At 39.3% G+C, this 11,197-nt stretch overlaps 1 protein-coding gene across 1 annotated transcript; it reads right to left on the reverse strand.

Moving 5' to 3' along the window:
* Window positions 1-9,024: 9,024 nt before the first annotated feature.
* On the reverse strand, window positions 9,025-10,425 carry LOC120079130. Its single transcript, XM_039033311.1, has 4 exons — window positions 10,336-10,425; window positions 9,819-10,162; window positions 9,180-9,670; window positions 9,025-9,095 (listed from the first exon to the last, which is right to left on the reverse strand). Exons 1-4 carry the CDS (start codon window positions 10,423-10,425, stop codon window positions 9,025-9,027), a joined length of 996 nt encoding a protein of 331 aa, XP_038889239.1.
* Window positions 10,426-11,197: the final 772 nt, after the last annotated feature.

The raw sequence follows: 11,197 nt of genomic DNA on the forward strand, positions 1-11,197 counted from the left end.
CAGACTTACAGGGAATGAATTTTTCTACTTTATGGAGGGATATCCAGGCTATAATTAGATAGAAATCATGCCTGAAAGTCAGGAAAAGACCACCTTCATGTGCCTTTTTGGCACCTTTGCCTTTCGGCACATGCGTTTTGGGCTTTACAATGTGCCTGACAACTTCTAGAGATGTATGATGAAGATATTTTTGAATTCTTGGAAGAATCCGTGGAGGTCTTTATGGATGACTATTCTATGTTCAAAAACTCATATGATATATGCCTTTCAAACTTGGAGAATGTATTGAGGAAATGTGAAGAAACAAACCTTGTCCTCAACTAGGAAAAGTGTCATTTTATGGTGATTAAGGGCATTGTGTTAGGACACAAAATCTCCAAGGCCAGACTAGAAGTGGATCAAGCTAAGATTGACGCAATCGCAAAACTACACCACATGTTAATGTAAAAACGCTAAGAAGTTTTATGAGGCATACAGGATTTTATCAGAGATTCATGATGTTTCTCCCATATTGCCAGACCTTTAAGCCTACTCTTAGAATCCGACAGAACGTATGACTTTAATGATACTTGTGCTCAAACCTTCAACACATTGAGGAATGTGCTCATCTCTGTGCCCATTTTAGTGGTGCCAGACTGGTCGCATCCTTTTGAGATGATGTGCGACGTGAGCAACTACGCGGTAGGTGCTGTGCTGGATCAGCACAGGGATAAAATCCTCCATTCAATCTATTATGCTAGCAAAACCGTAAATACTCCTAAGAGAATTACATAACTACGAAAAAAGAAATGCTCGTCGTATTGTTTGCAGTCGATAAATTCAGAAAATATTTGGTGGGGTCAAAGGTTGTAGTTTATACTGATCATTCTGCGATCAAATACCTTATGCAAAGAAGGATGCAAAACCCAGGCTGATCTGGTGGGTGTTGTTGCTTCAAGAATTTGATTTAGAAATTAGGGATAGAAAAGGGACGGAAAACCAGGTGGCAGCCACTTATCAAGACTTGAGAATATTGAGATTCAAAGAAAAGAAAAGGAGATTGAAGACTATTTTCCCGATGAAAAGCTGATGGTTTTGAGTGACAGAGAACCATGGTATGCAGACATTGTTAACTATTTGGTTGTGCCTAAACACCAGAAGATTATAGACACCAACAGAAAAAGAAGCTTAGACATGAGGCTAAGTTTGACCATTGGGATGACCCATTTCTGTGCAGACTTAGACCCAATCACATTTTAAGAAGATGCGTTCCTGAGACTAAAGTTCAATGCATCTCAAAGTAATGTCATGAGTCCCTTTATGGTGGACATTTTGGGGGGTAAAGAACCCCTATCAAGATTCTCCAATGCGGCTACTTTCGGCCCACTTTGTTCAAGGATGCCCGCGCCCATGTTGTTAATTCCGATCAGTGTCAATGAACGGGTAACATATCAAATAAGAATGAGATGCCATTGACTTCTATCTTGAAAGTAGAATTATTTGATGTCTGGGACATTGATTCATGGGCCCCTTCCCTTCTTCTGGTTGACATCCATATATATTGGTTACAATTGACTATGTCTCCAGTGGGAGGAGACCATTTCTTGTTCGAAAAATGATGCGGCCAAAGTGGAAAATTTTCTTTAAAAGAATATCTTTACTCGTTTTGGAATGCCCCATGCATTGATTAGTAATGAAGGTACCTGATTTTATTAACCACATAATTTCCAACTTGTTAACAAAATTTAATGTCAATCACAGGGTCACAACTGCTTATTATCCGTAAACCAATGGTTAGGTGGAGGTATCCAATCGGGAAATTAAGTTCATACTAGAGAAGGTCATGAACACCTCTAGAAAGGATTGGGTGCAAAAGCTAGATGAGGCTCTCTGGGCCTACCGCACTGCATACAAAATGGTCCCCTTATGCGTTGGTGTTTAGAAAAACATGCCATCTCTTATTGAAATTAGAACATAAAGTGCAGTGGGCCTTGAAGAAGTTAAACTTGGATCTAGCAAGCTTTGGTGAGGTTCGAAAGCTTCAATTGAATGAATTGGTGGAATGGTGAATCATCGCATATGAGAACACCAAGCTTTACAAGGAACAAACTAAGAGATGACATGATAACAAGATTTGTAAGAAAGATCCTGTCGTTGGTCAGAGAGTTTTTGCATTTTAACTCTTGCCTTCGTCTTTTTCCAGGAAAGCTTAAATCATGGTGCTTTGGACCATTCATTAAGAGAAGTCTTTCCACATGGAGCCGTCGAACTAATGAGCGAAGATGAGAGCAACATTTTTAATGTCAATAGGCAATGAGTGAAGCCTTACTATGAAGGCTCAATGGATCGAGGTAAAGAGACCATTGACCTAGGCGGGCAAGCTTGATTGCCCACGTCGATGCATCCTTGCTGCAACTTCACTCCGATCTTTCTAGGGACGTCTACTCTATCCTTTTTATGCTTTCACAGTTAACTTCTTGATTTGTGTTACTTAATTCCTACTGTTTTAAGATCTGCCGCACGACTTCTTAATTTGACCTTATTTGAATTGAATCATTGATGATGTGCATTCATGTATATATGCGATTATTGAAGAAATGCTGCGATTACTTGACTTATACGTTAACTCTTTACTATCAGATAATTATAAGATCTGTCAAGCCTTAATATATAAATGTGAAAGGTTTTTAGGTCACGTTCTCGGGAGTCATTAAGTGTGTTGTCAGATGAAATGTCTTTTCGTCTAACCTGTATTTAATAAGGTCAGGTTTTTGCACTTCCCTAAGCCTGTCGTTAATCATTACTCGTGTCGATTGAAATTCCATTGCCCATGCCTATAAGTAACCATGGCATTCTCAACGTTTTTCTTCCCCATCTCTTGCCAAAATCCATGATCTCTCATAAACAAAGCAACATTAGTCTACTTTTGAAAGCGCTAAAAGCCAATCCGGCCTCTTTGTTTTTTCAGCTCTGCTGATTGGAAGCCCCATTTCAGTAAGAGAAGTTGCATTTTTAGCTGCAAGTTGTCAAACCTCTGCTTAGCCCAAACCCTTTTGATCACCTGTTGATGCATTGGTTTATCATGCGATGATGTATGGATGCGATGATCATACAAGTTTTCCTAACAAAGCACAAGTATAAGCCTTCTTAGGTTCCTGGTAAGTCCAGGGTCGAACACAGGGACTACTAAATAGATATGCGACGGACTCTCTGATTCTATTGCATTGGTGATAAAGAAGTAGATGGTGTTTTGATTTAGACTTTCCTATGCGATGGAGTTGAACACGAAGTGATGAAAGTGTAGAGTTATAACAAGTATGCAATGAAGGGGTTGAGAAAAAATTTAGCTAACATTTCTCAAGATTGTGTACAAATCATGCGATCATGCTATACACAAATATTAGTACTACATTTCTCAATGCATAATGCCACATTTTCTATTTCTAGAATGCATGTGTGTATGGAAAGCAGTAGATAGAACTTATTTCTAAGTTTCTACTCTTGCTTATGCGATCTAATCCGACTCTCTCAAGCCTAGATTCTATCTTTAGACTACTTTCTCAAGTACTTACTAATGATGAATGACGCATACATAAGAGAAGATGATCACATAAAATGCATAGCTTAAGTCATGCTAGCTAAGTACTTCTCAACCCATTTACAAAAATTTTAATGAATTTGAAAGAAATTTATAGAATCCTTGAACAAGACTTTCCTCATGCATGGTGTGGAGAGACTGAACATAGATCAAAATAAAGTTTTCATTTTTGCAAATAAAGTGTTGAGTACAAAATAACAAATGGATTGAGAAATAACAAGCCAGGTAAACAATGTCTTGCTTTCCGTGGCCTTTTACACTGCTCTTTATCACTTCAACTCTATTCCAGTTTGCAGACTCTTGCTCTCGCAAGGGTTGGACTTCTCTCCTTTGTACCATTTTTCGGTAGTCTCTCGATCTGTCTGGAAAGAAATTTCTCCCAGCTTTGCCTCGTCTCCTTGTTCTCTCTCCGTCTCTGTATATTTATATATCCCCCCTCTCTCTAGTAGCATTGGGTATTTATAGATTTCAAGGTGAAGCAACTCTTCTTACTAATGATTGCAATGATGGGCAACATTAATTTCCCTACTCTGTTGCACTGTTTGAAAGTCATCGAAAGTTCAATGTACTTCCAAATGATGGTTCTTAACGGCTGTCAACTGAATTTTGAGATTGACCATTTTCAGCTTTACGTCCCATCAGATTTATTATGTTGTCGCCTTGATGCGAGGCCTTTATGCGATCATTTTTTTTAGAAACTTCTCACAATCGTAACTTCAAGCGCGCTATCGCATTGTGCCCTTGGTTCGCGATTTCACATGCGCCATTGCATTGTACCTGCATAGAATAGGAAAATTAACTGCTTTTATGCGATGAGCATTAGTGATTACAATTCCTTTTAGTTTGGTGCTTTCAAACATAATATTGCCTATTTTACCAACGCCTTCTCCCATTGTTTTACTAATTTGAGCTGTAATAACTTGTATTTTTACTAGTTATCACACCCCTAAATTTAAAACAATGCTTGTCATCAAGCATAAACAAAAGATTTTCTTTAAAATTTCAATCGCCTTCACCCTACCTAGATTTCTCAAGGTGCTTTATTCAAATTGCTGAACCAATGCCTTCTTAATTTCTATCCTAATCTCTACTCTTTAGGTATTGCGAGCTTAATCTTAAAAAAAAAATCTTTACTCGTTTCCAGGACATCGCATGATTTATTTCAAACTTTATCAAACCGGGGTGTTCAAGTGATTTTGTCCCTCGCACGATTCAAATATTCGTTTTGTGATCTTGCACTGATCCGAGTGCCCAACCTTCGTTTTGGCTTGCCCCCACGGGTGTCATGTTGACATCCAACTACGAGCAAGGCACTCTTTTTCAGTCAAAACTCATGCCCATCTCTTTATTTGGCAGTGGAGTTGCGATCACTTGGTTTCTGTGTTGATTACGATTCCCAACTTCGTTTTGGCTTGTCGCCACGGGTGTCATGCGGACATCCAATTACGAGCAGGATTCGATCTCAGCATTATAATTTTATTCTATTTATTTATTTGTTATTATTATTATTTTTAACATGAAATGAAGTTTCTAAAAATAACGAGGTTGAAAATAACATTACTACCCCCAAATTTAACACGCAACAATGTCCTCATTGCTGAAAGACAAAATAAGTCATGCGATGGACTCAGGAAATTTCGTAAAAATAGTTTTGAAGGAAAGCTGGTAGACCGCTAAATTTTAGAAATGTTTCATGAATTGATTGTCCTAAAATTAATCTGACTCTATTATAAGCAGTAAGAAAAGAAGCATAAATTTCATCATTGAAGTCATAATGGGCAAGGGATGAATGCGGCGACTAAATAAAGCAATAAAAAATTTAGGATTGAATCAAACGAAAGAGGATGTGATAGTAGAATTCAACAATATTGAATTGAAATTAGAGAGGTGCAAAAATTGAAATAAGATGAGGCAAGAAAGAACACAACCCCCAAATTTGATTTTCGCCCGCATCATTTTTTATCGCATCCTTTCCTACGGTGGGTTGATTCTTTGATTGCGATGGGTTGATTGAACCAGTCACATGTTTTGAGGTTATCGCATTACTCCATCGCAATCGTTTACTATGATCAGTCTGATGAATATCAAAAAGATAAAAAGTATGAAAGAAAGAGTTGGCAATTATAAAGAGTAGTAATCATGCAAACATTAAGATAGATTCTTGAAAGAAAAACAAAAAAGGATACTAAAAAAGGATATACTTCGTTCCTGATGAATGTGTGTCGCTTAACTTCACAGGGACTAAGTGTTTCTTCTTTATTCTGGCTTCCTCAAGTCGACAGATGTTTTCTCGCGTTGAAAATCTCCTCCATAATACATCTTTACTCTTTGTCCATTTACCTTAAATGCATTGTTCCCATCTTCGTTTGTCAATTCTACCGTTCCATGCGAGAATACTTCCTTAATTATGAATGGCTCGGACCAACGCGATTTCAATTTTCCTGGAAAGAGTCGCAACCTAAAGTTGAACAGTAATACCTTCTGACCTGCTTGGAGATTTTTTTTCACAAAGATGCTTGTCATGCCATTGTTTCGTGGGTTCTTTATAAATTTTGGTATTTTCATATGCCTGTGATCTCCATTCGTCCAGCTCTGGTAGCTGAAATTTTCTCTCTTCCCCTGCAGCCTTAAGATCAAAGTTAAGCTTCTTAACTGCCCACATCGCCTTATACTCTAGTTCCAACGGAAGATGACAAGCCTTCCCAAACACCAACACATATGGTGACATGACTATGAGTGTCTTATAAGCAGTCTTATATGCCCATAAGGCATCGTCAAGCTTTATAGCCCAATCCTTCCGCGAAGGATTCACCACCTTCTCTAAAATCGACTTGATTTCTCTGTTAGAAACCTGTGCTTGTCCGTTTGTTTGGGGGTGATATGTGGTGGCAATCTTATGGTGGACATTGTATTTGATCAACAATTTGTTAACAATACGATTCACAAAGTGGGTCCCTTCGTTACTTATTATGGCAGTTAAAACGAGTGAAGATGTTTCTCTGTAAGAACTTAGAGAATGTTGCTGCATCGCTTGCAACGCATGAAACAGCTTCAATCCATTTGGAAACATAGTCGACGACCAATAAAATGTATTTATGACCATTTGAAGATGGAAATGGTCCCATGAAATCTATACCCCTGATGTCGAATAGTTCCACCTCTAATATGATGTTCATTGGCATCACATTTTTTCTGAAATGTTTCCAGTGCGTTAGCACTTATCACATTTCATGGAATATTCTCGTGCGTCCTTAAACAGAGTTGGCCAATAATACCCACATTGTAAAACTTTTGCTACTGTGCGCTGTCCCCCGAAATGCCCTCCATAGGGTGATTCATGACATTGAAAATAATGCGCTGGAAAGTAGTCTCTGGAATACAGAGTCTCAATATCTGGTTTGGTCCCCTTTTGTAAAGATTTGGCTCGTCCTATTAATAAAATTTGCATTCGTGAATGGGCCACTTCTTTTGATGGGGTGTGTAGTTTTTCAGGAAATTGTTTGCAGACCAAGAAGTTAACAATATCTGTATACCAGGGTAGTTCTTCAATCTCAAGCAACTGTTCGTCAGGAAATGATGCGTTCACCTTCGACTGGATGCGATCCACGTCAGGATTCTCTAACCTTGATAAATGGTCAGCGACCTGGTTCTCTGTTCCCTCTCGGTCAATAATCTCCATATTAAATTCTTGGAGTAAGAGAACCCATCGGATCAGTCTCGGCTTTGCATCTTTTTTGGTCATTAAATATCTGATCGTCGAGTGGTCGGTGTGGACTATAACTTTTGATCCCAACAAGTAAGGTCTAAATTTTTCAATCGCAAAAATTACCGCTAAAAGCTCCTTCTCAGTGATGGTGTAGTTCGCCTGCATGGAGTTCAATGTTCTGCTAACATATGCGATGGGGTGCAACATTGTTTTTACTTTTTGTGCCAAGACTGCCCCCATCGCATATCCGCTGGCATCGCACATCAGCTCGAATGACTTTGCCCAATCGAGTGCAATCAGAATCAACGCTGTAGTCAAGGCGTTCTTTAGTGCTTTGAATGCAGTGAGGCAGTGTGGAACAAACTCAAAAGGTCGATTAGCTTTTAACAACGCATTCAATGGTCGAGCTATTTTGGAGAAGTCCTTTACAAATCTTTTGTAAAACCCCCCATGTCCTAAGAAACTCCTTAAAGCTTTCACATTTGCTGGAGGTGGAAGTTTTTCTATGGCTTCAATTTTTGCTTTATCCACCTCTAGCCCATTCTTTGAAACCTTGTGCCCAAGCATAATTCCTTCTTTAACCATGAATGGCACTTTTCCCAGTTCAACACCAAATTATTCTATTCACATCTTTTCAGTATTCTCTCCAAGTTTTGCAGATAGATTTCATATGTTTGCCCATAGACTGAGAAATCATCCATAAAGATTTCAACTGAGTCTTCAAGGTTCTCGGAGAAGATTGCCATCATACACATTTGAAACGTACTGAGCACATTCATTGTCCAAAAGGCATGCGACGAAAGGCAAACGTTCCATATAGACAGGTGAACATGGTCTTTTCTTGACCCTTTGGTGCTATCAAAATTTGGTCATAGCCTACGTACCCATCAAGGAAACAGAAATAGTCATTTCCTATTTGTCGGTCGAGCATTTGATCAATGAAAGATAAGGGGAAATGATCTTTCTTTGTCGCCGCATTGAGTTTCCTGTAGTCCACACAGATCCATCAACTTGTGATAGTCCCTATGGGAATCAACTCGTTATTTGCGCTAGGGACTACTGTCATCCCACACTTCAGTCTGCGTTGAGGTTCTATCGAGCCTTTCTGGTTCTCTTCAAGTTGAATTCGATGCATGCAATACCTTGGGCTATTACCTCTGATGTCTGCGAGCATCCATCCGATTGCTCTAATATATTTCTTTAGAATATTGAGAAACTCAGTTTCTTTTTCTTCGGGTAACGTAGAGGATATGATGACTGGTAAGGTTTCATTCTGGCCAAGGAAAACGTACTTCAATTGTTTTTGTAGAGTTTTTAGCTCCAGTGTAGGTGGTTGCTCTAGGGAGGGCTTCTGTGCTTTTTTTTTTTTATTTATCCAAATTTAACATTTCTTCATAGTTCACTATTTCTGTTATTGCATGGCAAGTTTCTAAGGATGTTGTCGTATCCTCTCTTTCTTCATTTTCTTCTTCGGACTCCCAATCTTCAATGCAAGTGTGTTCATTGTTGGAATCTAATAAGCCTTCTTCTTCTGGGAACTTCATTGCCTTGATAATATTAAACCTGAGCTTCTTTCCATTGATGCTCATTGTGATTTCTCCTTTGTGCACGTCTATTTGAGCACGACCAGTAGACAAGAAGGGTTGTCCCAATGTGATTGGCACATCTTTGTCCGCCTCATAATCTAGGATAATTAAGTCTGTAGGTAGAATGAATTTGTCGATTGTTACCAAGGCATCCTTTAATTTTCCTTCGGGTGTACCAGGGTCCTATCTGCAAGTTGGAAAGTCACTGTTGTAGGTGTTAGCTGACCTACATTCAATTGTTTGAAGATTGACAGGGGCATTAAGTTTATGCTTGCCCCAAGATCGTATAATGCTTGACCAATGTAGATACCTCCTATTGAGCAGGGTATTGTAAAGCTGCCTGGGTCGAACATCTTTGGTGGGATTATAGTATTTGATTCTTTTGTTAATGCCACCGTGGCGAATTTTCCCGTGCTTCTCTTCTTTGAAACAATGTCCTTAAAAAACTTGGCATATACCGGCATCTGCTCTATCGCTTCTATAAATGGAATATTGATGTGTATTTGTTTCAATATTTCCAGGAAGCGATGATACTGAACTTCATCCTTTTGTTTCTTTTTCAGTCTTCGAGGAAATGGAGGTAGCTGTACTTTCACTATTCCATGGTTTGGAGTCTTAGAGGTGATCGCATCTTCAGGTTCCATAGTCTTGGACTCCTTTGACTCAGTTTGCGACAAACGGTTCTTTGATTCAATCATAGGTTGCTCCTTTGAATCGGTCTTGCTAGGCTCCTTCCTGACTTCTACATCGCCTTTCCACTTCTTAGGGTGATTTCTTGGTAGTGTTCTTTCCTTGTATTCCCTGGATTGCGTGGAAGATTAGTTGAGCTAGGCATGTCCCTTGAGGTCTGTTTTTTAGCTCTCCCGCAATATGTCCTATTTGAATTTCCAAATTGCGGATGGATGTAGCTTGGTTTTGAAGGACCGTTTCATTCTTTTTGATGTATTACTTTAACAAGTTCTCCAGGGATGATGATGGTGGTGTTTGAGAGCTACTAGCTTGCTGTTGCTGCTGTCCGTTAGTTCTTTGGAAAAATCCTGGTGGTGTTTCTCTCTGAGCCATAGGTTGACTGTCTTGTTGTTGGTTGTTTTTCCAAGCAAAATTATGGTGAATTCGCCACCCTGGGTTGTAAGTGTTTGAAAAAGGATTGTTTTTGACAAAGTAGATTGATTGAGGATTTCGTGGACACTCCTTAACAGAATGCGATTCTTCACATGCAACACAACTGGTGCTTGTTTGCTCTATTGCATTGACTTGCCCACTTCTAGTTCCTGAATTGTTTATTTCAATGCCCTGCAACAAATTTATCATCGCATTCATCTGATTTTGCAATGATACGATGGCACCATTACTTGCGTTACCTTCTCTGGGTTTTGCCCTTTGATCACTTTCTTGCTAATCTTTGTGGTTTTTCGAGATGCGATCAATAATGTTCTTTGCCTCATCATATGTTTTGTCCAACAAACCTTATACTGCTGCCGCATTGGCAGCTGTCTGCGATGTAGAATTGAGTCCATGATAGAAAATCTCCATTTAGAGGCAATCTGGCAATCCATTATGTGGGCAGTCGCGTACTAGTCTCTTGAATCTTGCCCATGCGTCACTGAGCGGTTCATCTTCTTCTTATTCAAAATTGGTGATCAGTTTCATTCTTCTGGCATTCTCAGTGGGAGGGAAATATTTCTTCATAAACTTTTCCACAACTTGCTCCCATGAAATTATTTCTCCTGGTTCGAGAGAGTAAGCCTATTTTCTTGCTTTATCGCATAGAGAAAATGGAAATAACGTGATTCGAACCTTTTTTGGGGAAATATTAGGGAACACAAAAGTGTTACAAATTTCAATGAAGCTTCGTAGATGGGCGTGCAGATCTTCACCATGCCGTCCTCCGATCTGCCCTGCTGTTTGTATCATTTGTAACATTACTGGCTTCATTTGGAACCTTGATCCATCAAATGCTGGTCTCATGATTCCCGGAGAGAAATCATACAGGTTTGGTGACGCATAGTCCCGGATGGGTCTATTGCGATCACTTGCCAATAGGATAGGATTTGCCATTATGTTGTTTTCATTTGCTACTCGTTCTTTAGGTTGTTCAACCATTCTGTGAGCTCTTCCTTGTCGTTTACGTCAGTTTTTCTGTCATCTGCGAAAGGTTCTTTCAATCTCTGGGTCGTAGTTGGGCTCAGGAGTATATCCTTCACTCATGCGATGCTTGCTTCTTCCTTTACCAAAGGAATGACAATGCAACAAAGGTCGAAAGCTGCAAAGATCAAAGAGGTTTGATGTTAGCGTAATCTATACCATAGTCCCCGACAACGACGCCAA

This window comes from Benincasa hispida, chromosome 6 (genome assembly GCF_009727055.1).
Source record: "Benincasa hispida cultivar B227 chromosome 6, ASM972705v1, whole genome shotgun sequence".
Lineage (NCBI taxonomy): Eukaryota > Viridiplantae > Streptophyta > Magnoliopsida > Cucurbitales > Cucurbitaceae > Benincasa > Benincasa hispida.

Excerpts from the sequence above, each read along its gene's own strand:
- LOC120079130 (XM_039033311.1), bottom strand. The coding sequence starts at position 10,425 with ATGGATTGCCAGATTGCCTCTAAATGGAGATTTTCTATCATGGACTCA. Across the intron at positions 10,163-10,335 it reads CAATGCGGCAGCAGTATAAG|GGCATTGAAATAAACAATTC; the intron begins GTTTGTTGGACA and ends AATTTGTTGCAG. Across the intron at positions 9,671-9,818 it reads TCCCTGGAGAACTTGTTAAA|GGAATACAAGGAAAGAACAC; the intron begins GTAATACATCAA and ends CACGCAATCCAG.